Source organism: Sebastes fasciatus, chromosome 12 (assembly GCF_043250625.1).
Source record: "Sebastes fasciatus isolate fSebFas1 chromosome 12, fSebFas1.pri, whole genome shotgun sequence".
Classification (NCBI taxonomy): Eukaryota; Metazoa; Chordata; class Actinopteri; order Perciformes; family Sebastidae; genus Sebastes; species Sebastes fasciatus.
The window spans coordinates 23,972,430-24,000,388 of NC_133806.1; the positions used below are offsets into that span (position 1 = coordinate 23,972,430).

Below are 27,959 nucleotides of genomic sequence, written 5' to 3' on the forward strand. Positions count from 1 at the left end.
TGTGAGTCTTAATTATTTAAAGATGTAACCTAGTTGGGTTTGTACTTTAAGCACTCCTTTCAGTCGGTACAAGGCTACCTCTGCAGTCATTCAGTGGAGTAACTGAATTTGGCAACATTTTTGCTAGGTGTACTTGGATAGTTAATTACAACGGTCTAAATAAAAGTGCTGAAGCTACAGTATGTCCATTCATCACTTTGAAAACTCTGTTGCAGTTGAAACACAAACGGCATTATTGCTGCACACTCCTTCATGAGCAAAGAAAAAACCCCAAGTAGACCAAATAAGACATTACAATTACAAGTCTTTGTAGCTTTCTCTTCATAACATACCTGAAAATGTGAATTTCAAATTTCAAATACATACTACTAATAATAAAAACAGTTCAATCTGTGTGTTTAACCATAGACTGCAACATGGGAAATACTGTGTGAATGAGATATACTTTAAATCTCTAGAGTTGTATATCTCCACTGTTATGGTTAGCTGAACTTATGAGCTGGCTCTGTAAACTTTAAGTCAGTTTGAGGCTCAATGCTGGATTCAGAATATTGGCATCAGTTTAAATCGTAAAATTGAATTGAGTCAAGCATCTGGATTCTTACAATTCTTCGAAACCTGTCCTGCTCTCAGGCGGCAATAGCATCAAAGAGATTTATTGATAAATAACAAAAGACATAAAAACCAACTGACTTAATTTGGTCCCTGATTGATTGCAAAAGCATGCAGTAAAGCAACTAGAAAACATGTTCAGCTGGCATGCTCAGAAAACACCAGGCTAACTGCCATAGCTTCAGGTGGTCTGTCTCCTTTCATGGTAGAAGCGGATCCTCACTAATTTGGTGACAGACTTTGTTTGTGATGTGCCTTTTGTTTTTAAGCAAAGGCTCCCCAAGGAACCAATGTTAGTTTAAACGACGGGTGTGTTTGACATCAGATAAGACAAGACTTGCGTTTGAACCCCTAGTCGGTTAATAAATTCCCTGTGATGCCTCAATTCATTCATTAATTTTCCCGGTGAAGGGGCTGACTATACAATAATGCTTTACAGGAAGAAATAACATGCAAATTGTTGGAAAATCGCAGTCATTTCTAACCTGATTCTTACTGATACAGTTTTGGCTAATCTAGTTTTGCATAACATTGCAATTATCTTTTGCAGAGACGGCTAACATTAATGCTGCACAATGGCTCTGTTCAGACCTGGTATTAACATGCGTCCTCAGTGATCCAATCATAAGCGGACATCTCTAAGTACAGGTGTGAACGCACTCAAGACGCATTAAGGATGCATTGAGATCCAATCACTTAGACCACATATGGTAGTGTGTAGTGTGTACGCAAATGTGTCCTATGCCACATTGAAGGACCGCCTACTCAACTGATGTCCCGCTGGGATCCGCGGGTCTCTGCGCTCCTCATGTGAATAGACAGGCAGACGCGAGCGCCTGTCTGCCTCACAGCATGGAAACGGCCTCTGTGCTGTATTCTGTCGGTAAAATTGTATTTTTACTAAAATATATCTTATCTATAGGCTACATAATCTACGGACTAGTCACGTGAAGTGCATTATTGTCATACTGTATGTGATGTCTTGGTGTTTTTTTCTCCGTTGCTTTGCACAAATTCACGAATATGTAGAATATAACTACTGACATTCATGTAATATTACGTCACAACGTCTGCTGTATTAGCCGTGTGTTTACTACGTGTTTATTTGCATATAGAGCGGGGAAGTGAGATCGGATCACAAGTGGCCACTCAAGACACATGTGGAGACGCATTCTAATGCCAGGTCTGAACAGGGCCAATGACAAGGTTGCCGTTTATTCATCAACAACACATGCCACTGTAAGCGTATAACTAGCAGTGCCAGAAAGTGTGTGTCCCAGGTAAAGGAGTTAAAGCAATGACTGAACAACCACCTCTACCAGCTCTTATTGTGGCTAGCACAACTAATTCAGGTAGAAAACTCCCCAATCATCTTGACTGCACCCCGTCCATAAACAACTGCTGACTTGGGAGGTCTTTCCTAGTAGGGGAAGTATCCCCCTCAGCTTCTTGGTAATGAGAGAACCATTAGAACTGTATCACATGTTGTTGCTGAAGGGGTTTCCTTGAAGTGGAGAGTCCCCTGCAGCGAAAGCAGACAAATTGTCCTGACAGTGAAGAAAACAACTGTTAAAGAGAGAAATACAGTGACCATGCTCACTATCCTGTCTCTAATCTGAATTTCTCTGCAATGCAAATACCACCATAGCATCTTCTTTTTCCCATTTTGAGAGCATGAAGTGAGGTGAACAAGCACTGCAAACAGGACCAAGTGGTACTTTAGTAATGGGCACATTTGTGATGATGGCAACTGAATGTTCTGCATCTTTGTATTCTCTCATTAGCTTACCTTACCTGCTGATTTCTTAGAAAGCAGAGGGATAGTGATCAGCTTTGGGGGATGTATTGACAGCTGCAAGCTGTTTGGCAATAAGTCAGGATTAATCACTGTCAGAGCTACTGGAATATGTGTGCTTGTGTATATGCATATGTGTGGGTGGTGCACATAGGCACACAGACTCTCTCTATAGGAAGAAAGAGTGTGTCTTTTCTTCTTGACCTTCTCTTAACCCTGAATAGGTCAATATCTGCCAGCTGCTTCACTTCCTCTTGTACTTGCAAATGTGTTTGCGTTCATTTCACTGGCTTCTGCTGCCCTCGCAGTCTATTTTGGACCCACTTGTCACCTTAGCACAGAAGTGAACAAACAACACCACATACTTTTATTTCAATATCACGCTCCACGAGTAATGAGTATTTAGTGATCATGAGAGACAAATGTGATGTCATAATTGTCAAAACCGTATATACATACAGTATTTATCAATGTATATTATATTTCATATTGTGTGTTAGCGGAATATCTCGATCCAATGTGATAAATCTCTTATACTGTAATATACTGAAGCCTCCCTTAAAAACAAAGAAACAAACATGCGCCAGTCTACAACAGTCCATGTGACAGTCTAACAGACATTGGCGTGCCTGTTTCTAGGGTTGAACACCTTGAGGAAAGCATATCATTTTGAGTTTTCTTAACAATATAGTGATTTTCATTTAAAATCTGATTATTTGTTTTTATAAATTAACCCTTATGGCTGTTTTTGTGGTCTAGTTTTAAAAAAAAAAATATCTGTGTAATAATTGTAATCACAAATCTAGCTTGTTTCAACATGAAAACAACCAGAAATAATTTGCTATTAGCTACAGAGTCAATTTGCTGGTGATGGTAGACCTTTTTCACAGAAGACGTTTTGATTTGGTGATAGTAGGAAAAGCACAGGTGTTACTAATAACATTAACGACGGCTCGAGGGACCGTGAGCCAGCCAGCATAATACCAAGATGCTTAAAAAGCACAGCGAAATGGAATTCAGTCATCGTTAATTTTATTGTTTACACCTGTGGTTTTCCTACTGTGACATGTCAAAGTGGCTTCTGTGAAAAAGGCTTCTTATTATACAAGTTCTAATTAAAACTGCAGCTCTCATGCGAATTGAAAATTGCTCTTCTTTCAAAATGTGATTTTTAAACAAGTAATCATTCAGCCCTACCTGTTTCTTTTATGTAAAGGTATATTCCACCCTATTAAATGGATACATAATAGCTCATGAAGTGTAATTTTCCAAACAAATTGCTGGATTTGACAATAAGAGCCGGTAGAATGAGTATACAAATGTATCGTGTCATATTTCCCCAATTTTGTTTAATGGCTAGGACATTAAATCAGTCACAGCAGCTTGCTTTATGTCTGACAAGAAAGCAGATTATGTTGGCTTCAAGAGACAGAAGAGAAAGAAGAAAGAAGAGAAGGGGCGTATAGAGAGAGCAAAGGTAGTAGGATGTAGGTCGAGATGGAATGAGCTTGCCAATATGGAGAATGAGAGGAGGAGGAGGGGGAGGAAGGGAAAATGAAAGGCATGTGAACATGTGAAAAAGGAACCTTAGGGCCTGAGGTGGAAAATATTGGATGAGTAAAGGAATAAAGTAGTTGAGGTTCAGGCAATGGAGGCAGATGTTGAAGGCCTGAGTGTAGAAGAGGACTGAAGGAGAGAAGGTTGAAGGTTGGATTTTAGAGAGGATGGACAGGAAGGACAGAGTGATGGGTGTAAGGATCAGAGGGAGGGAAGATGAGGATCGTAATGCAAGAGCAGAGGAAGGATACTGGTGGAAAATCACAAGGAAAATGTGTGAGGATAAAATAAGAGGTGAAGGTGGGGAGAAAGATGAGAGAAAGAAGGTGAAAGTAATGACACACTGATGCACAGGGAGAGATGAAGATAAGGAAAGAGAGAAAACAATGTGGTGCAGGAAAGCGTAGGTACATTTCCTTTCTTTTTATTCAACCGCTGCCCACTATTGCTTGTAATAAAACCATCACTACCACTCCCATTATTTCCAACATCGACTGCACTATAGGAGGGAATCAATCTAATGTTTTCAAAGATATTTGCTCTTTCATGCTATGGCATTTGCCTTCAGTTCTAAATTGGTAATACAATCTACAAAATAAATGCCCATACTAATTAAATCAGATTAGATGAAGCTGTAATGATCGCCGTGGGGAAATTGGGTCTTTGTAGGAGCAGAGAAAAGGATATAGATAAGACCAGAAACAATGCAGAGTATGAAAGATAACAAAATAATTACAGCAGGATGCATTGAGATAACAATGCATTGATTGAATGTGTGTTTGCTGCAGGCTAGTAGGGCTTTACAGATCTGCAGTGAACAGAATATGTTTCACTTCTCATACAAAAGGCTCTATTAGTCCTACTAACTGGTGGGTGTCCCAGTTTTCTCTGGAGTTTCTCTCTTGTTGCTGGACACGTGTTTTATTTGCAGAGGTTTTCAGGGCTCTGTCTGGTGGACTTCGGCTACTACTCAAATTAATTAATTTTAAATTCAATGAATCTGCACAAATTAAAACTGTGGAATTGTGAAAAAAGAGATGCAAGCTCTGTGAACATTTTTAAGTGACAATTGAAAACGTATTTATTCAGCATTACCTTTAACTAGCTGCCGCTCTTCCTTTTGTTTTATACTTATCTTTTACATGTTTTATTGTTCTTATGCCTTCCTTTGTTTTATTGCTTGAGTTAATCATGTAATATTTGCACGTTTTATTCTGTTTAAATTTATTTTCTTGTTTCTTCACCTTCTTGTGAAACACTATGAACTACTTCTCCTGTATGAAAAGTCCTATATAAATAAAGTTTATTATTATTATTAATTATGATTTATTGCTTTTTGCAGTAATAGTTAGGCAATTTAACCTCAAATTAGGTAGTTCATGTTGTTCACGTTTTAAGGGGATTAGCGGAATCTGGAAATCATCATTTATTAATTTTTTATAAAAGCCATATTTTGGCCGGCACCACTTTCATCATGTTTTGGCCGACCCCTGTGCGTGTAGAGTCTCTTCTCGTGCGTCACTGATTGTGTGGGCATGCAATATTTGAGCATATGTCTTCTGTGTGTGTGTTAGTCCATTTTTATTTTTATTTTTAGTACCCTGCTCTCTGAGCTGCTTATTCGATGACCGATGAAGTTAAGATTCATCTGTTAGAAACCACTCAGTTATGACACACAATTGAGCCAGCCAAATGAAATCAGATCAAGTAGTTTTGATCGGACTTCGTTGATTTTTTTTTTTCAAACTGACCTCGACTGGTGGATAATACCTTTTTCCTCTTTTTGTGCATCTGCCACACGTTCCCCTTTGACTAGTGAGAGCTGCTTCAACAAATCTGGCTGGCTGTATAGAGAGAGAGAGAGAGAGAGAGAGAGCAGGATAGAGGGAAAGGGATGAATGAAAAACAAAGGGTGTGATAGTGTGGGTTGAAAATCATCATCACCTCCGGGATTGAACTGTGAAATTGAGCTCTGGGATTGAGTTCAATTAGATTTTTTTAAATGGTTGTTTCCAAGTTTCTCTATTCAAATTATTACATTGCATATACTACACAATGCTTTCTGCATAAATGTCATGGGCGTAATCTCTCCTTTTCTTTTATTCTCTTTCACTCACTGACTTCTCCCTGCTGCTGCACCCTCTTTTTCTTCCTCTCCCCTCCCCCTTAGCCCTCTCTCCCTCCCCTTTCCCTTTACTTCCCTCCCACTTCTCTCTCTCACTCTAAAGAGCACTCAGTCTCTGCGCTCCCCTTCATTTCCCGCTCCAACATGTTGGCAGGAGGAGAAAGAGGAGGATGCTGCGCTCTACCCTCGGTGCGTTCTTGCCACCTCTCCGGCCAGCGCGCACTGCCTCTGACTCAGACTCAGCTTTCACTTGTCTCCGCCTGAGGGACTTAAGACAGGAGGTGGAGGTGGAGGAGGAACCGAAGGATACGCTGGAGATCAGGAACTCTCACACCAGGGTCCCCAACAGGAACAACAACAGCAGGAGAGCAGAACAGAGCAACTGCTCCTCATCCGTGGTGGAAACTATTAATACCTCAGCAGTGACCACCTCTTCTGCCTCCTCTAGTTTCCCTCCCTCCTCTTCCTCCTTCTCGGCTCCAAGATCCATGTGGCAAGAGGCAATAAGGAGGAAGCGGTATCTCCTGGACCGGGCACGGGAGTCTGGTGAAGGGGATAAAGGACGAGGAAGAGGTCAGAAGAAGAGGAACAGGTCTCCGGATTGGCTGTATGAGTCCTACCACTGTATGAGCCAGCAGCATCCTCTGATTGTGTTTCTGCTGCTCATAGTGATGGGAGCCTGCCTGGCTCTGCTGACTGTGTTCTTTGCTTCAGGACTGGTAAGCTTTTCTTTTGCAACATGAAGAAACATGCACACAGATGCATTTTTGCAAAATTAAAAAAGTACAAATAAACAAACAACCCAGGACCATACAAACATATGAATGGAATTATGTGCAGGAAATTCCTAGCTCTGTAAACAGTGTGGCCAGGTACATCTAGGCACATGTGGTGCACACACACACACATATTGTGAACTCTCACATTTTCTATTAGCATGCATAGAAATAGGGTCACACAAACTAGCTTGCCAATCATGTGCACACAAACACTCATGCTCACACGCACTCAGAACGTCTGCTGGCTTGTCAAACACATTACATGAGCCCCACTCCTTCATACACACACACACACACACAAGTGTGCACACACATACAAGTGTGCTTGTGCAACACCTACAGTACATGCACACACGCTCTCGCAGCATGCGGTCTTCATCGCAGCACTAATGTGAAGAGAAGGGTGAGATAAAACTGAGGGGCGAATAAAGGACTTTGTTATTGTCTGAGCTCATGGTTGACTGAACTACAGAAAGGAGCTCTGTTTCCCTCTGTCACTATTTTGACGGGGTTATCTGCTCTCTAAAACCCTGAAATATTCAATGCGGTGAAGGCAAGAAAATACATTCTGAACTGAAGTATGCATCAAAAAATAATGTTTAAAACATAATGATATACAACAACAACACAATCTAATGAATGATTTTAGAGGATGTACTTGTGTCATAACCTTATTATAGCTTATAAAATTTTTTTGCATTAGGAGAGTGCCTCTCCCATTCCCTGTCTCTGCTGAGTCTGCTATTAAGAAGGGATTAGTCTAAAACGCACTGAGAGAGAGACAGAGAGAGCACTGACACACATCACCCCACAAATCACGAAAATCTCCGGAACTGAAACTGAATGAAAACAGAATTAAAAGTTTTGCATGGTAAAGTTGTTTTCATGCACTGTAACATAACAACCAACAGATGGTGAGGTCAGTAATATCAGTGGTTGGATAGCCAGCCATTGGATTTACATGCAATCAAGACAATTAAAATTAGCGTTTAACCTCTTACACACTGCCGTAATTGTCATAATAGTGATTTTATTATGGTCTTTCACATGGTTAGATATAATCATCATTCATCAATATTTTGACTCGTTACCTTAGCCACAACTGGTGTTTGTGCCAGTGAATTACCTAATTGATAATCTCACTTTGGATTTATTATTTGATTCAGCTGGCAGTATTTGTGTTAAAGCTGTGGTAAAGTGTGACAGTACAAGCAGCTAAAGCATTAAACATTAATGTAGAGTTAGAAACATGGGTGCTCCAGTACTGTAAAGAAGGCTTTTGAAATCTCCAGTTTTAAGGAATATATATTATATATATATATATTTCCCTACAATCTGACACTAAGATTATATTCAGTTTTTTTGGGCTCAAAACAAACAAGCATCTCAGTAAATGCCTTTTCCTGTCAGGTCACCGCTCTGTCTATCTGTCCTACATCCTCTTTTCTGTTAGCTCTGTCCCTGTGCTGGATAGGCATGGCTTTTGCTACTCCCTTTGATTTTTTTTTCTTTCTTTTTTTCCACTCCATCATCCCATATTTCTCTACATTCTTGTGTCTGTGTCATCTCTCACCTCCTCATATTTCTGTCACTCTCTTTTATTTGTATCCTATCATCCCTCCATCCTGCTGGCTGGCTGACCTAAATCCTGTGCTGTTTTGGAGCTCTGCTCTGGGCGAGACAAACTCTCTGTGGCTCTCTGCAGCCACACATATCCCCTCCTGTCCCAGTGCATTGACTGTGAGCATGAGAAAGAGACAGAGGGAAGGTGGGGGCGGGGGGGCTAAAGAAGGAGAAAGAGAGAGAGATGGAGAGGAGGAGGACAAATGCAAAGAGCACTGTGAGATAGACTGGCCTAAAAACATTTTGATGGTTAGGTCGCTTCTGAAAACAATGATGGATTGAGTGACTGCACTGAATAAAAAACAACATATTATTCCATTTTAATATAACAGAATGCTTGTTAATATTTAAAACACTAGTTTAAAAGAAATTATTCCATTCATTAATTTGGATTATGCAGTGTAATTTACATGAATGGGAGACCAAACAAAGCTGTCTTCATGGATGGGGATACAGTGTCACTGAGCAGCTTTTTACTGACCCTGATGGTAAAGAGTTGGACTCAGCATTCACCCAATAACAATATGACACACAAGGCTACTTGGGGTTGAATATGAATTGAAGTTTGATTGATAGATATCAGTGAATTTCACAGATTTCCTTACCTACACAGCCTAACGTGCCAACCTACATATCCATATCCTGACCTTTTTCCATCCCCCGTCACAGTACTGGAAAAGCAATGATGGGATGAGACTTGTCAAAGGCAGGCAGCACAAACGACTCCCTTCACTGTGCTATTCCCCTACATCCACTTTTAAGAAACCCCTGAAATTTTTATTAGAACTTTCAGATCTAAGTGTGTTTCAGAAAAGCAGCCGCAAATCCATTATGGATGTGGCTTCAACTTTGCTACTGCGTAACACTGGCGGCTTTTTAGCGATTTTCTTCACTCCATAGGATGCTCTCTCAGTTTAAATGTTGTTTTACTTTTAGGGATGGGAATTTATAAGTTCTCTTATCGATCCAATTCTGCCCATTCATTTCTGAGTCTTGTCACAATTCCTTGTGGCTCAAACAGAAAGTTAAAGCTACTGAAGTTTCATCTCGTCACTGATTCCTTTCTCAGATTACTTCTAGCAAAGATGGTTGTTTTAGTAGTGATACCTTGTTGTGCTTAAAAAAGCAGAAAAAAGAGGTCTGTTTTATTGTTTTTATTGCTTCTCTGGGTGAATCACATGTCTGCCTTGGTTGTTTGTGTTTTCAGGACACTAAAGAGGAAAGACGGGGCTAGAGGAGTGGCTTTTTATATCACAGTTAGGCAGTTTCATGCCCCCTCGATAAGTCTTAATTTTTCGTTATCTCTCTCTGGCAAGCCTAGTTTTCCCTTTAATTAATTATTCCTCCTTTCTCTGATAAATTACACATCTCTTCCCCTCTCTATTAAATTGTGTCTACGTGTCTCACTGTCTCTCTCTTATGTTCCCTAATTTCTAATTTTGTCCTTTTTCAGAACATTGAGGACCACGTGGCCTTTGTAATCACTGTGCCCACGGCGCTGGCTATCTTCCTGGCTGTTTTTGTACTTGTCTGCATTGAGTCCATCTTCAAGAAGCTTCTACGTGTTTTCTCCCTGGTCATCTGGGCCTGCTTGGTTGCCATGGGTTACCTTTTTATGTTTTCTGGCGGGATCATCTGTCCGTGGGATCAGGTAAGACACAGAGATGTAATCTGTAGTGAATTTATTTGTTGTAGAGGAACATGTGGTACATTCTGTGATCTATTTGTTTTTCCTGTTTTATTTGGTACTTTTAGGAGAGATTTTGTGGCTTAAAGAAAAGCCAATACAACAGATTGTAAATGACAACTTTGAATTTAATATTCAGTACAGTACATGGTTCACTCCCAAGACTCCGAAGATCTTTTGAAAAGGAATTAATGCTTTATAGTATCTCAACAAACCGAACATGGGTCAAATGTAAGCGCATAAGGGATAAGATAGAAATCTAGGCCATTGGATTTTGGATGTTGCTAATGCATAATTTCTTTTCATTCCTCTTGCTCTTTTTTTCTTTTAAACTGAGTTCTCCTTTGGTGAATGACGAGCATCTGTGGAGATTTTGTTGGCTTTAGAAATACACATTTTGTGAAAGTTAACCCCAGCCATATGCATAGCTTGATCATTTCCACTTGACTGGACATATTTATCTACAAATATGACTTTTTGGCCAAAACGATTCCCCTGATTACCAGAAAACAGCATGGAATCTGGTAGCAAGAGGAGCTAGAGGTTTGACATGGATTTTATTCACTCATTTTCTGTTCTGCTTGAGTTGGCTTCTGCTTAATACCTAAATATATACAGTTGTTTTCCAGACCAGTCTATGATGTGAGCGTATGGAGTGTAGATTCTCTCATGTCTGCAGCGTAGAGTGTAGTTACAAACATGGATAAATGTGAAACAAGACTTAGGGATTCAGAAGCCTTGGGAAAAAAAACTCCTTAAAGGCATACTATGCAGGAATTGTAGCTTACTGTTTGCAAACACAACATTCAGCCGAGCGTACCACCTGAAGCATCAAAAACAGCAGCGAAAGTGAAAGCCAGCCAGATTACTCTCGTTTTGGAACGAGCTTTGTCCGCTATATTTGCATTTTTTCGGCGCTCTGTCCACCATTTTCGTAGCTTCCTCTTGGATACATACTTGAGCATGTGTGGGCTACACACCCAGTGCCCAAAGGCTGACACCCAAAAGCATCCCGAACACAGCAATATAAGAAGAAAGTAAGAAAATACTAGCAGAAGGCACAGCCACACACTTCTAGTGGGTTATAAGTGATGATTGAGAGGGATTATTTTTTGTATGAGTCTATACATTGTATTTAAGGAAAATCCTGCATAGTATACAGTACATTTTTTAAGCTTTTATTTAATCTCTTGTGATTTCTTTGAGGTTAGGTTATTTGCAAGATTTAGTGCGACGTTTCTCAATGGCTTACTGTTGAACTGCTTCTTTTGCTGCAATATGTTTTGTCACATTGCATGGATGTATACATTATGGTGGCTACTTTGGCATTTTATGCCCTTGGTCTCTGTTTGTGTAATGCCACATACTTTTTTTGTATTTTTGTACAGGAATACAACTGATGGTAGATAGCGAAGAAAAGAGAGTTTGACAAACTGTATGTCAAAGGTCATGAGTGTTGTGTTGCCACCACAGCACATTTCATACATTATTTTTTTTCACGCTTTCTGCTAGAAAAGCTGAATTGAAATTACAGAATTTGACTTGATTGCTACACACAGCATGTGACAGACAGCTGATTACATCAACATAATGCACACATGCAGCCACATGGAATATTATTACTGTTTGATTAGAAAGCCGATCATATATCGGAGTCCAACTGGTGGAAAAAAGTGCAGTCAGCTGGTATGAAGGAATCCTGACAGATGTGTTGTGTAAAACTGTTGTAAATCAACTCGTATAAATCAATACATATTTTTTGTCCATGCATTTATCAAGCTTTGAGGGCACCACTGCAGACTCGTTGAAATTATATATATATATTATATTATATATATATTATATATATATATATATATATAAAGGCCAGCTTTTTACACAGTATTATTATACTATATTACTTTTATGCTATGTATATTACATTCTGTAGCACATTACATCTGCAGGTAAATGTGGCGTGACAAACACACAGCAGCATCTTCATTGCCACAGCCATATGCGTCCTGCAACAGGGCTCATTGAAAGCAGCACAGTACATTAGGTCTTCATTGTTTGAAAGCTGTACTCATTCAACATTATTTGGTAAGAGAGTTGCCTAGCGTTGCCTTATCTATCACAAAGAGGTAGCTGAAGATGCACTGATTCACACCATTCATTTCTTTCTTCTGCTTACTAGAACATTTCAGGCCATTATGCCATTACTGCTCTCTGACTGCTGCGTCTTAGCCATGTTAGTTAACACTTATCTGAAGAGACATTATTGTTGATTGGCATTGCTCTATATGTGTTTTTAGGGGCTTGCTGACACATTATAGATTAAGGAAATGACTCATTATTGTTCTTACATTGCTCCACCTTAGTATAGTGTATATTCAGTATACTTTAATCTCATCAACAGAGAACCTGCTTCCGGTACCTGTGAAATGATATGATCTAGTTGAGTGTGAGTCACACCCTTTCATGCAGTCAGTAATGAAAAAGCATTGAATAATATATTATATATATGCTATTTGCCAATAACCCAGGATAAATGAAAAAGGGTATTAGCATTCTATTAGCATACATGGGGATTTTTAGGCCTAGACACACTAGTCACCATACTAAAATGAATATTTTAGAAAGGACAGGGCCCATCCACTGAATAATATCATATAATTACACTTTAATGTGACTTTCCTTTATTCAGTTATTTTGATGTTCAGCTTTATAGCCCCCAGGCACCAAATTATATTTGAATTGACAAATGCAGTGCTCAACCTATGAGGTGGACCTAATCGGTTTAAATATATTGACTGACCTGTAAACCATCAAAGCTCAATAAGAAGCCAACATACCAATGAGCTGCCAGTCACTTTAAACGCGTCGTTGTCACTTCAGATTTGAACTTTTTGAAACTGACAGAAAATGTCAGATGAGTTATTGATGATGAGGTTGACTACAAATATCAGGGACATGCCATTGGGTCAGCACTTTCATGCATAGAGTATTTTGATTGTTGGGCAGAGTGCCATGACTTTCAGATGATACAAATTGGCATTACAATATGATGCTGGATTTAATCTGTGAATCTGCAGGAGGGACAGCAAAGAATAATTTTAATCTACGATGAATTTGTAGAAATAAAATGCCATTGATTTCTCAGTCCATTACTGCAAGAGATACCATCGGTGTCAGTTAACAACAGTTTGCCCATGCCAATAACACTTAGTGCTGCAGCCCTCAAGCAAGAAGAAGTAAAGATTAGAACCCGTGTTGCGGTGCTCTTTAAATAATAATACAAATAAAACAAAGGAAACTGCAACAAGGTTTTTCCATTTTCTGTATCTTATTGTATTTGCAATATACCGTTCTATGTTTACTGTCTACCATTTTATTTGAGAGCCATCAAAAATTCCCACATTGTAACAGAATTAGTGTCCGTTCCATGTATAATATTGTTTGATAACAATGCCACAATGCAATGCTTCATACTCATTCTCTACACCTGTCAGTGGTGCTGCAAAATTATGATTTATAAAAATCTAAATTTACTGCATAGTATAGAGTAAACTATTGTTTCTATCATGTAGGGAATAGTGAATGAGGGGGTGATTTTTGGACACTGCTAGTCATCCCTCAGAAAACACGATTATCAAGCATCAGAAAATTCATTTTTTCAAGCAGAAATGCCAAACGTTTGCTCGTTCTGCTTCACAAATATAAGGATTTGCTGCTTTTCCTTGTCATATATGATAGTGAATACATATTTTGAGATTTTCTCTTTTGTTCAGACTAAACAATACATTTCCTTCAGCTCCGGGAAATTATGAAGGGCAATTTGTCACAATGTTGACATTTAGCAGACCAAACAATGAATCAGTTAATTGAGAAAATAATCTTAAAATGCGTTGATAATGAAAACCATAGTTAGTTGCAGCGCTACATTCAGTAAATGCTTTGATTTGCTTGGATCCTAATATTATTTTAAGATCACCATGATTATTTTTGCATATGTAGTCTGAGTAAGTCTTTAACATGTGGAGATTCAACAGAATTAAACCCATAAATCATTTTGGACCTGGGTTTTACAGTAAGATTTGAAGACATTACCCTCCTTGCTGCTTAGGTTCTTCCTCATGTAATCCCAGACTTGGAGCATGCTGAGCTTTGCTTATCAGCCAATTATATTAATAACCAAGTCTTTGAATCTGTGGTCACCCTGGTGTTACTGTGCAGTTGCTAAGTGGATGTCTGCTCCAGAAAAGAAACGGAGGGAGGCGAAGTAAAAGTCAGAGTTAATTAAATGCTCTCTGTGCTGTAGCGAGGAGGTAGCCATGAGAAGTAGGGGAATGAAAGAGTGATTAGAGGGAGGGCCTCATTCTCTCCCACCGCCTCACCTGCCATCTATAGCCCTAAGCTCATTAAGGATGATGGCTTTTGTCCCATGTCATTCACACAATGTTGCTGTTGCTAGTCAGTGGATGAAAATGCTGCTGCCCATAGTCGCAATTACAAATTCCATATTTAACAAGAGAAAAAAAGAAATCAAATTGGTGAAAACACTTGTAGTTAAGTTGCTAAGATACCAGCATGTACAGTAATGTGCTTTAAATAACTGACTTAAATGTCTGAATAATTAACAATGTTGCCATATGGTGATTGCAGATATGAATGCATACAGTATATACTGTATATATATATATATTTTTAAATCTAAAGATCTCTCTGTATCTGAGCAATCCTTTCTTAAAGGTTCTTTGCTGATATACAGTGGTGGGTTTGTGGTTAAGTTGTAGTGTACCATTTTGGGATACACTGTAAACATTATGTATGAATTTTCCTGCTCTCCCGTTCGTGGTTTTTGCCTCGTTTGACTTTTGTATTCTAACACACAAACATACACATTTACTAGATATAGTAAATAAGTGCCATAACACTTCAAGCCTCAAGCAGAGTTCTGTCTTGCTTGCCACCTGCTGAATAAAGTCAAAGTTAACGAGCTTTAAGGTGGACCATCTGTTCTCATTTTAGTGACAAACTGCTAGTCAGCAAAACATCCGCCTCTTCAAATGAACTATTTCTCCCAAACTGGCAGTAGTGTCTATGTAGGGTTTCTGCAGGACACAAAGAGCATGAAGAAATTATAAAAACATACTTACCAGAAGAAAATGAGCAGAGGAAAAATTATGAGATTCTTAAAATTTCTTAAAAGCTTCATCTTTAATTTATGATAGTGGTTTGTTATGCAGGATGTGATCACCATGCTTCTCCCACACTAAATCTACATATCTGTTATTTGAGGACATGCTCTCTTCCCTCACTGATTATCAAGCCTTTTAAGATAAGCTGACGCTTCTTCTGTGCAAGTCTAAGTCACCTGACGGTCCACAGAAAAGAGTTACATCAAACATTTGACAGACTTGCCTGTAGACTCTACACTGTATACAGTTTTGTTATTTGATTATCATAGAACAACAATTTTGCAATTACTGCACAAAGAAAATACAGCCAGCTAATGGAATTGAACAATTCAGTGTTACTTGTAAATCTCATTCAGTATTTGTGCAGTGATCATTTAAGATAGAAAATGTGGTAAAGGATGATTACTTTTCAGTTTCTCCATTTTGCATATCTGAAACATCTTTCTATTCATAGCATTGACGGCATTTTTTCATCTTTTAATTAGCCTTTGCTGTTAACAGGGACTTCTGACTGTCACTGTCAATTAATGCCATTTAATATGGTCCCCAAAAACACACAAAGCATGTATTTAGATACAGTCCCCTCCAAAACCATGGGAACAGCGAGGCCAATTCCTTTTATTTTTTCTCTACGCTGAAAACATTTGGGTTTGACATCAAAAGATGACTATGAGACAAGATATCAATATTTCAGCTTCTATTTCCAGGTATTTTCATCTAGATCTGTTACACAACTTAGAACATAACATCGATTGTAATGGAGCACCACATTTTTAGGTGAGCCAAAATATAGGAACAGATAAACTTAAAATAGATTAAAGTGAATAATACTTAATATTTAGTTGCAAATCCTTTGCTTGCAATAACTGCATCGAGCCTGCGACCCATTGACATCACCAAACTTTTTGCATTCTTCTTTTGTGATGCTTTTCCAGGCTTTCACCTGGAAAGCCTCTTTCAGTTGTTGTTTGTTTCGGGGGTTTCTCCCAGCAGTCTCCTCTTTAGCAGGTAAAATGCATGCTCAATAGGGTTTAAGTCTGGAGATTGACTTGGCCAGTCTAAAACCTTCCACTTCTTTCCCCTGATGAACTCTTTGGTTTGTTTTGGCAGTGTGTTTTTGGTCGTTGTCTTGGTGCATGATGAAGGATCTCCCGATCAGTTTGGTTGCATTTCTCTTTAAATTGGCAGACAAAATGTTTCTGTAGACTTCTGCGTTCATTTTTTGCTGCTGCCATCATGTGTTACATCATCAATGAAGATCAATGAGCCCGTGCCCACCGTGTTTCACAGATGAGCTTGTGTGTTTGGGATCATAAGAAGATCCTTTCTTTCTCCACACATTAGCCTTTCCATCACTTTGGTAAAGGTTAATCTTTGTCTCATCAGTCCATAAAACTTTGTCCCACAACTTTTGAGCCTCGTCTCTGTACTTTTTGGCAAATTCCAATCTGGCCTTCCTATTCTTATTGCTAATGAGTGGTTTGCATCTTCTGGTGTAGCCTCTGTACTTTTGTTCCTGAAGTCTTCCGCGAACGGTGGATTGTGATACCTTCACTCCTGCCCTCTGGAGGTTGTTGGTGATGTCACTGACAGTTGTTTTAGGGTTTTCCTTTACAGCTCTCACAATGTTTCTGTCATCAACTGCTGATGGTTTCTTTCTTTCTTCAGGACATTTCAAATGGTTGCACTGGCTATGCCCAATGTTTGTGCAATGGCTCTGATTGATTTTCCATCTTCTCTCAGCTTCAAAATTGCTTGCTTTTCCCCCATAAACAGCTGTCTGGTCTTCATGTTGGTTACACCTTTTGCACAGGCAAAACCCAAAGCTGAAACTGAGAGTAGACATTCAGCGCAATTAAATAGTTTGAGTAATCAATGTAATAGGACACACCTGGGCAACCAAAAACACCTGTCAGTCACATGTTCCAATAATTTTGCTCACTTGAAAAATGGGTGCGTTCAAGAAAAGGTGCTATCTTCTACGTTTTTTAACATATCTAGATGTAAATACCTGGAAATTGAAGCTGAAATACTGATCTCTTGTCTCATATTCATCTTTTGATGTCAAACCCAAATGTTTTCAGTGTACAGCAAAAATAAAAGAATTGGCCTTGCTGTTCCAATGGTTTTGGAGGGGACTGTATATTGCTTCCCTTCTTTGAAATGCAACACATCAGTATGCAGTAAAATATAACATGTGTTTAATAGTAAATGTGGAAATTATCCTGCAAAATATAACAACATATGTCTGTGATGTGTCAAGTGAAAGTTACCATATCATAAATCTGAGGAAGAGAATAGGCTGGAAGAGGAGCTGCGGCAGTGATATAGAAGAGGATTAACACTGAAGCACCGTGACAAGAGACAGTGCCACAGTTGGGAAAACAACTGTAGGAAATAACATGACTTATGTAGCTTAAACTACTTGAGTCTACTCACAATTTAATATTATTCGAGTTACATTTCTGCTATGCTTTAGACAAAACTAGTTGATTTTCCCTACTGTCCTCCTTATGTTTTTTTTTACTCCAGTGGCATGAAGTCAGCTGTCAAAATAACTATATTATTTGTGTTGACATCCTCACAGATAAACAACAAGACAGTAAGAGAACAAGAGATGGTTACATTACAAACTGTGCTGTACACTGTCAAGTAAAAGAAACAGCACCGAGGCTCCAAATATTCCCTCAGCTGTGTAGCGCTCACCATCCACACTCTCTCAGAGTTGTATACACTACACTTTCCGTTTTCAAACCTGAAATCAATTGGATGCTTATCCTCTCCCCACAAAGCCCTCTGTGTTTGCTGACGTTGGGGAGATGGGCTTATCTGTGTGGTCCAGCCTCTACCCCTCACTGAGAGATGTCTGGACCCTGCCTCGCCTCCTCCTTTCCTTCTCTCTGTGTCCCTCCCTGTCCATCACACACATGCACAGACGCACGCACACACACACTCCTTTGTGAGTATACAGCCAGCCTAATTAGGCTTTAGGACAGAGGAGGTGCGGAAAGCAGAGTCGGGGTGAGAGAAGAAGCCTGCCAGGTTGGCATAGTAAAGAAGAGGGTCGATGGTGAAACTAGGACAGGAAATACTGAAAGAAAAGACGAGGGGGTTATACAAGGGAGGGAGGCAAGAGAGAGACATGGAGAGATGCAAGATAACACGTAAAGAGGATGAGTAACTAAGCAATTTTCCTAGATCAGGTTTGAGTTTTGATTCTAGGACAATGGAAAAGAATATATTGTTTGTGCTTAACACTTTAATTTATCTCAGGCATGAAAGTCGACATGGCCAGACTGATTGTGTAAATTACAAACCAAGCACTTTGGCTTAATGTTTCTTATCTACTGCATTTATATCTGTATCTTAACTATAAATCAACCAGTCTGTCTTTTTTTGCTCAGATTTAGTGAAAATAGCTAGAAATAAAAGATAAATGTCTTTTTCTAGGGTTATATAGCAGACACACACACACAGCACATGCTCACACAGACACACACAATAAAAAAAACACATACACACACTCCACATTGTAAATCAAGCCTGTAAACTAATCTCTGCCACAGACTGTAGACTAAAAGCCTGATGTAATCTGACACTCCATCTCTATAATTTGTTTTATGAACCCTCCTCAGTGTCATTATCAAGGAATGATTCATGGGACAGAAGCAGAGTTGACTGAACCACAAAAAAAGCCTTGTCCACTTAATTGTCAGAGAGAGGGTCCTTATGTGCTTGCCTTAACCATACTGTAGGAAGCTCCTCACTGTTTTATTACTGCATCAAGTATCAATTATGCAGGGGAACTCAGCAGGTGTCTCTCCCCCTGCAGCCAGCCTCTCCATTATCCTCGGTACATTCACGATTCACTAGCTGCATTGGATTTCAGAGCGTTAATTCAGAAAAAAGGCTTGATGGACTCTAAGCAAATTATGTTGCTGTGCTTGATGATATTTGTCAGCAATTAGCAGCACTCTCTTGTAGTAGGAAGTAAGTTAATACTATGGAAGCAAATAAGAGACATATTTATTTTGTATTTATTTTTTTATTTAAGGTTAAAGGAATACATACACATACTTGTAAAGGGACATACAGGGACAGCAGCAACAACATATATAAACAAAAAAAAGACACATAAGAAAAAGAAAAAGAAAAGGTACTACCGTTGTAATGTCAAGAGATAAGTTCATATTCATATACATACAACCAACCTCATATATAGATATAGATATATGTATATACATATACATATGTCTATATATCTACACGCGCATTCATATACATATCCACTTAGACACATTCGCTTACACAATTATCTATTCCATTATACAGACAAAAAAAAGGACATATTTACATCTCTTTAGTTGACCTTTATTGACATTATTTATTTATTAATTTTGTTTAACTCCAATCCTCACCCTGACTCAAAGTATCCCACCCACGCTCAAAAATGATATACTGTTCTTTATTTCTATTAAAATCCTTCTCCAGAACCCACTGATGTTTCAAAAACATTTTGCAACGTTCAGTGTTTAATTGCTGTCTTTTTATAGCTTTAAATATAAATGCTTTCCCCATCACAATGATGATGTTGTTCAGGTCTTTTCCTTTTTCATCATCCCTTAAATCACCAAACATAATAGATAAAGGACCACTATAGAAATTTGATTTATATGACATATGTATTTGAATTCTAGCAGCCACTTAATACTACATATTGCAATTTAAACACCACTGAATTCATAGCATTGAAATATTTTACTTTGAAAACCATGTAGCTCAATGTATTTGTTCTGAATTCACCTCTTTGAATTTAAATGTGATTTCTTGCACTTGATTGTTTAGTTTTTCCTCAAACACATAGTGTTTCAATTAGTTCCACCTTGCCTATATTTAAACATACAAAGCACCCAAACATCTGTCATTCCAGTGGTCGGCACATCTGGGTGATGCTTTCGAATGTGTTTTAACATCTTGGATGTGCTTCCATTCACATCCCTTACAATGGTGGAGCAACGCTGACATACCTCCTTATCTTATACACAACTCTCTGTTGCTGTTGTAGCTGACCGGGAACCCACAGGCGAGTCTTCCAGCTCCGGTGTTTCATTCGTGCTCTCTTTAGTGTGACTGACTCGCACGCCAATCCGCTTGTTGGGCTAACCTCAGCATATGCAGCTAACGGTGTACAGCTAAAAGTTTTCGGATGGAACTCACGCTTGTGACATACCGTGTATTCTGTGTGCGGCTGCGTGCACCTGAACGTGACCCCCGGGCTGTGACAGGCCAACTAGCTATTCTTGTAGGTGCAAAGCTGGCAAGATGCACGAAGGCAAGAGCTGTGTAAATGTTGTTGGGCTCAAATATTTTGCACTATCCCTGCTTGGTTAAAAAACAAAAACAGAACAGACTCTTTTCTCTGGATACTCAACATGATATTTTGGGTCATGCAGAAGGGATTACAGGGAGCTATTGGTTTATGCAGTCATGTAAACAGCTTAAATAGTAGTGAAATGGAAATGCCAGACTGCAGATGAAAAAAAAGACAGTTGCTGCAAAGGTTGGTTGGGCTGAGGGGCTGTACAGTTTGGTGGCCATAGTTCTGCCATGATCCAATAAGAGAAATTGGTGGCACAATGCCAAAGCAGCAGTGACCCGTGCCAGCCCAGAGAGGCAAATCATTACAGACTTTCGTAAGAAATGGTCAGATATTCAGGTTGACACCAAGAAGCGGGATCCTGTGTGCTGGCTAATCATTGGGTGCTTTTGCACAGGGTTAGGACACTGATGGAAAGGTAAAGCAGCTGTGGATGGGAGCAGCAGCAAAATTTATTTTAACCACTTTAAATAGGTCCATCTAAAGATATCAGTTTAAGTGTATGCTATATTTAGAATATTTTCACCGCTCTAGCTTGCCATCAGACAGCACGTTCTGATGGGGAACTAAAACTGTTATATTGCTTTCTTCAAAGCCGCCAGCTTTCATTGACAAAAACAGTAATTTCACCTCGCAGAACACGGGAGTTGCTGCTCTACCTCTGCCTCGATCGGTTAGTTTGTGTTATTGTGTGACTTTCGGATCCGAACTAATGTGGCGTCCACAGCAGTACATTGCTTAGCTTCCGTGCTGGTACTCTTGTCTGCTTCTCCAAACTTGGAGCATGCTGATCGCCATCTAAGTTACTGTAACGTTCAGTAATACACTGACTATGGATAAGTATATATGTATATATATATGTAGCAATGTCATCATGCAGAAACCTACGTCAGGTCACGTTGGAAAACATTTTTAGAAGGGCTTGGGAAAATAGCAATTGGATGCTAAAACATCCATACGTACAAAATTTGAATGTTCAGATTTGTATACAGAAGGAACACCACTGGGAAGCTACAGAATGGTATAAAAACCTAAAAATAATCATAATAATGGACCCACCCTTTAAGTCAATTCAGCGGCATGTAGATATGTTTTGCTTATGTGGTCTGTTTTAGATGTACAATGTGCCTACTACACATAGTCCTAGATCATGCGTGATTGTATCTATCATGCAGTATAATAATACCTCCAAGCAAATCCCATTATGTATAGAAATATGTTTCTAGCGATTATTTGCAACCTTTTATGATTGACAGATAGAATTCTCACAAGAAATAGCAAAGAAAAAAAGAGGTCACTTCAGGGTGTTGCTGCTTGTCAGTTCTCGATAAGATAATAGACTGCAGACTATATATAGAATGTATTTCTATTATATTCATGAATCATATTAAAAAACCCGCACAGCAGCTTTAAACATGGACTGCCATGTGTGTTACCACAAGGTCTTAGTTTATAATAAGCCATTTGACATTGTTTCCTGCTCTGTAAAGACCACAGGAAATAAAAGCAGCAACCAGCAGTACACCTGCTGCTCATTTAGGCATGACAGTTTGTCACACAGGTAGGACATAATCATAAAAACCTTTCATTGTCAATGTGATGATGTGTCGAACAGCATTTTCAAGGCTCTTGACATTCAGTACAGTATTATTGTGTTGGTGTTTGGAATAGACTTGAGGGGCATGCTTTATTCGAAAATATGATGCACTACTGTGATAATCGGCTTCTTTTTTTTATAGCTGTTGACAAACACTAAGAAACGCTGCATCATTCCTGCAGAATAGCCTTCAGAATTTATGTTTGAGGAGACAGTCCAACACTTCAACAGTCATATAAAAAGAGGAAATATACTGGATGGATCATTAAACATGGTGTATACCGTATATGTTAATGTTTTCTAATATAAAAATCAATGTTACTTTATTTCAAATCTTTATTATTGACGCTGTGGAACAAAATATACACCAAACATGTACCCTCCACAGTAGATTCAGAGCCCTATGCTGTTGTTAATACAAGTGTCAAGTATTAATATATATATAGATTTTGCTCAACGTCTGTAACAATTGATATGGTGACAATTTCAAAGAAATGTCTGTTACCATCTTCTACATTTCAGCTAAACTACACTTTATGTAATCTTAAAAATAATGGCTTGTTTTGAGTGGCCTTCTGTTGTTTGTTCAGAAAAAAAGATGGACCAACTGAAGGTATGAGCGTAACATAATCTTTATTGAAAGTGATTCTTTTTGCTCTGATTCCTTCTTCATCCCCATAGTGTGGTAAATTACTGGCAAAGGATTGCAGCCGTCATGCAGGGAATTATGGTTAGAGTGATATATCAGGTTGTCAATAATATCAAGGTGCTACTGGTATTTTATGAAAAGATCCTACTACACTGGCCAGTGAGTGACATCCACCTTCAGCTTGAATGATGCCATATATAAAGTGTGTAGTGATCAATAAAACATTGAATGTACAGTATGTACAGTATTACTTCATTTAATTGTCTAAATTCACAATCAGTAGTTTTAAACCTTTTTATTTTTATATAATGAACACATTCATTTTGATGTGGCACAATTTTTAAAGCCAAGGTAAAATGTATACTTGTACTGTAGGTACGTAGGTGAACTTCTATAATTATCTGTTAAAACCCTTGAGCTCTGCAGCGAGACCCTCGCCTTAAAACAAGTTCTGTTGTATTGATAATTATTTATTTGGTTGGGGCTACAGGCCAGGCAGGGCTTCTGCTTACACACTAGCAATTTTGTTTTTCTAGCTTGATGCACTGAGCTTTGACTCTATAGAAGATTGTTACATTTACTCAACAGCTAAATCAGGGTTTCCGCCAGGGGTGCAGAGTAAACTCTGGACAACGGCTTGTCACTAAAATGAGAATAAGCTTGTCCACCTTAAAGGTCAGCCTGAGCCCATTTTAAAGATGGAGTCGACGATGTTGGAAAGCTAGCATCATTTGAATGTAGCATCGAGTTCAGGCTGGTGCGCGCCAAGGGTAGAGAACGAGCAGGGAGGCAGGGAGGCATCTGATTGGTTCTTTCCAAGCGGACCTCGAGGCAGTGATTGGTAGACGTTTTTTCCAAGATTACAGCAGCTACATATGACGGCTCTTCATTATGCTTGCTGACTAAGCTTTGTGGCTGGTGTGGGGTGTTGCAGGTGCGTCCTCTATTGACCGGCCGCTGGTACACGCACTGCTTTGGTATTTAAATAGCAAATCGTGCCTGTTTGCTAAAGGTTACTAAATAACATTTGTTTTACCTGAGAAAATGACTCGCGGAGTCAGCAGTTTTAACTTTCAGTTTGAAGTGTTAACTTTTCTGGTGCATCATGCTGACCTCCACGTGTTGCTTTCACTTGACTTCTTACCCTCTGTTTTTGGAAGATTAGCGGTCACAATCTCTTTCCTTGCTGATCACACTGTCATGTAGCAACCAAAAGCAGAACATGAGAAAGCTTTGAAATTTAATCAGCAAACACATTTTGCAGCAAATATCAGTTTTCCATTTTGGCCCACTTTGGCAATTGCCAGCAACTATCTATGCAGGAAAAACATTGATTTCCTTTTTTTTTTTTTAAATGGGCATTGTAAGTTGAATATCATCTATTATGTTTTGCACTAATACTACAGTTTGTTTTCAAATTGTTGCTGGTGAACAGAAAAACAGTGTGTCAACTGCACAGTAGATCTATAAGATGGTTGTAATATTACTGTAAAGCATTTTGTTTTATCATGTCTTCCATTATTATTTACAATTTGAGAAAAAAAAAGAATCCGCATTGAAGATTATGATTAGACTAATTAGTAAATATGTCCTACTTTTGTCTGCAGTGAAGCGACAGGAGGTCTACAAATGCAGAAGATATATCACTCATTTGAGCACAATTTTAACTTAAACATGAATAAAGCATTGTCTTAAAGGGAACAAATGATGCCTTGATATGTGCTACCATTTGCATTTACCACCATAGTTGGCCATTAAGAAAGTAGCAGTGTGGAACTGTGTTAGTCACCCAAGCCTAAACAGAGGAGGTTCTGTTTCTCAATTGCACTCCCTCTCTCTTGCTTCCTTTCCTCTTCCCATCTCACCACCCCCCCGCCCCCCCCGCCCCCATATCCTAACCTCGCTTTCCAACTGGCCCAGCAAATAACCCAAGAAAGGTTAACTGGCACCTGGCTGTGTGTCTGTGAGAACACTAGCCTCTTTCTATCCATTCACCACAGCAGATGAGCTGCTTTAACCCTGGAGCAGAAGTGTGTGTGTGTGTGGAGCTTGGGTGAAAAGGGAAGCACTCTACATGCTACTTTAGAGGTGTCAGGTTTGAAGTGTGAGAGCTGATTGTCCCATTTTCTGCTTCTTGCAATCAAGGAAGCTTAGGTAAGCCGAAGACACTAAGAATAGCCGCTTTTTCGACCGCAGGAACTTTCCCCCGATACTGGGGAACCTTTTGAGGAAAACATTGCATTTCGACCGCAGCGACCAGGGTCTTAATTAAGATCCGGGGACATTTTCCGGGTACTTCTTACCCCAAAAAAGGCCGTGGTTGGATGACCGTTGCTGATCGGTGAAACACACACAGCACCGCTGCTTCAATGGCTTCAACTTGTGTAGTATTTCATTCATAGACAAGGAAGTACTCTAGTGTCTATTAAGGACCATTTTAGGATGTAGGGAAATAATTTCTCTTTGTTTGATAACATTAAAAGTAAAGTTAGGCTTTGCTGTCGTCTTCCTCATTTAAAAAAAATAAAGACAGAAAAAGAGGACGAGCGGTAGAAGAAACAGACAGCGCGATGGTGCTGTGAATGAGAGAACAGTTATTTTCTGATAGTTTCACGGGGATTACATTCTAAAGCACAAATAAATAATTAAACACTCAACAGATCATTTACTGTGGAGACAGACGCTCTTAGTTTAATTTTCCTCCTCTGTATTTCATTCATTACATCCAGTGTGTATCAGTAAATACTATGCAGCAGTAAATGTCATCACAGGTTTATTTTTCTTTCTATTTTTTTTAATTGTTTTTAGAAGAAACAGGCGGTCACACTGAACTATAGGCTGTAGGAGTGTGTTTACCACTGCGACCGCTATCAGGCCTCGTCCCATGTCATTGCATTTTCATATGTCAGGGGATTAATTTGCCTAATCTTTGCTGGTCTTAAGACCAATATGGAAACACAGACAACAATGGGCTGAAGGAACCTTTTAGTTCCTTAAAAAGTAGTCCCAGGACTAAAATTACCAGGAACTTCTTGATGGAAACGGGGCTAATGTTACACTGGATTGACAGTTTAGTGCACAACACTGCAATAAGTTTAATGGCACAAATATATGTTCCTTCCTTTTCTCTTTTTTAATTTAGTCTCTAGCTTGACATCGAATACCTCCCCGAGCCGACCTGATTTTTATATTCTTTATTTATATATTTTTGATGCTTCCTGATGCAGCTGTACATAAATAAACTTCACTTTAGCAAGCAGTGTTGGCGGTGATCAGATTTGGGTCACGCTCTTTCATTCCCCACAGGACTGTCAACAGTGATATTTTATTCCTGTCTGTATTTTCTTTTCTTGTGCATCCATCTCTCTTGCTCTCTTTCTCATTCTCTCTTTTCCGCTTTCCTCTGCAGGTGTGTCATAAATGTGTCTCTCTCTCTCTCTCTCTCTCTCCGCAGGTGTCATTCTTCCTGTTCATTGTGTTTGTGGTTTACACCATGCTGCCGTTTTCTATGCGGGACGCCATCATCGCCAGCGTCCTGACCTCCGCCTCCCACACCATTGTGTTGAGTGTCTGCCTGTCCACCACAGCTGATCACATGGAACCAGTCGTGTGGCAGGTAAGCTGATCAAACACAAGTGTTTGTTAATTAGGAGCATGTATATGACAAATAAAGGTTTCTTCTTCTTCTTCTCTCACATTGATAGACAATAGAACAGAGACTATCCTCGAAATATGCACACACCACAATTTATTTATTCATTAATCTTTATTAATTAGTGTCTTGACTAGTGTATAATTGTGTGTCACAACAGAAATATTTACTTTCCTGCTGAGAGTTTTATGTGGGGCTTATGTGCTGGACTATTTCCTTGCCGGGACCAATAACTTCCTGGAGTTGGTAACTGGTCCCAGCCAAGAAAAGATAGGAATTGTTTTCTTTGATTCATTCACTAACATTCAGTGGACCTGTATTGTCATGTACTAGTCATTAACCTTTAACCATTAAGAAAACAACATATTGATAAAGAACGCTTGAAGACTCCTTTTGGATATTTTCAACCTGGGTTTAAGTTTTTGCTGTGTATTGTATTCCCTGTAGAGGTTTACGTACCTCCAGTTCCCAGGGAGCGCTGCTTTCTAATAGACACTGAAGGGGCTCCCTGTACTTGAAGCAAACAAACATACATGAAGTGGTTTACACTCTGCAAACAGGCATCCTGCTGCCAACAACAGAGATCCAAGTTTAGTTTTCTGTCAGGGGTCTTATGAAACATCATAAACATACACTGTACGGCACTGTAAATATTAAATATTGTCCGAGTTAGAAATAGCTGCACTATATTCTGCCTCATCTATACTTCATGAGAAGTGTAACTGCTCTTGTTGTTCATTTGTTTTGTTTTATTATCCAGATTGAATCTTAATGGGATTGTTTTTCCTTCCTTTCCCATTCTGCTCATTTCTGCTCATTTTAATCATGCAGTCTGTATTTTTAGCAAACAAACAAATGTGACCTTTAAACTAAAACGGATTTAGCACAGCAGGTGAGTGATGGAAATTCTAATGTGTTTTTTATACTTTATTAAAAGGTCACCCTATTTCCAGCAGTGTTACTGTTTCAAGCGCAAAATGTTCAGGCAGATGGCATATGCTGGAAGAAATAGCAATATCAGGAAACCAATTATCTGGCTAATGCCGACTTTTAATTAATTTGAGCTCAGTCAAACCAGATTCCAAAAGTCAATAATGCCAATACACCTATGGCTAAATCCATCTAATGCATAAAAGAAACATTAGTTTTAACAAACATGTGTCAGAATCCACACCTCACTGATCATCATAGATTTCAGTCCAGGATGCAATATAATGTTTCAGAGCCACAAAGGGCATTGTTTAGCATACAAAAAGGTTTAGTAATTATTATTATTATATCATGTTCTCATCTCAGCGACCTCCTACGTGTAAATTGCTCTTCTCT

The 27,959-nt window shown here is 39.0% G+C and overlaps 1 protein-coding gene across 5 annotated transcripts in view; it reads left to right on the forward strand.

Moving 5' to 3' along the window:
• adcy2a (adenylate cyclase 2a) overlaps positions 1-27,959 on the forward strand; it is a 65,773-nt gene that overhangs the window by 1,625 nt on the left and 36,189 nt on the right. For 3 of the 5 annotated variants that reach the window (XM_074654229.1, XM_074654226.1, XM_074654228.1), the window contains exons 2-4: positions 6,135-6,808; positions 9,945-10,142; positions 26,436-26,597. In XM_074654229.1, the coding sequence (XP_074510330.1) occupies positions 6,260-6,808; positions 9,945-10,142; positions 26,436-26,597 (909 nt within the window). In that variant the 5' untranslated portion in view covers positions 6,135-6,259. The remainder of the gene's footprint in view (positions 1-6,134; positions 6,809-9,944; positions 10,143-26,435; positions 26,598-27,959) is intronic. The other 2 variants (XM_074654227.1, XM_074654230.1) reach the window with 2 other exon arrangements.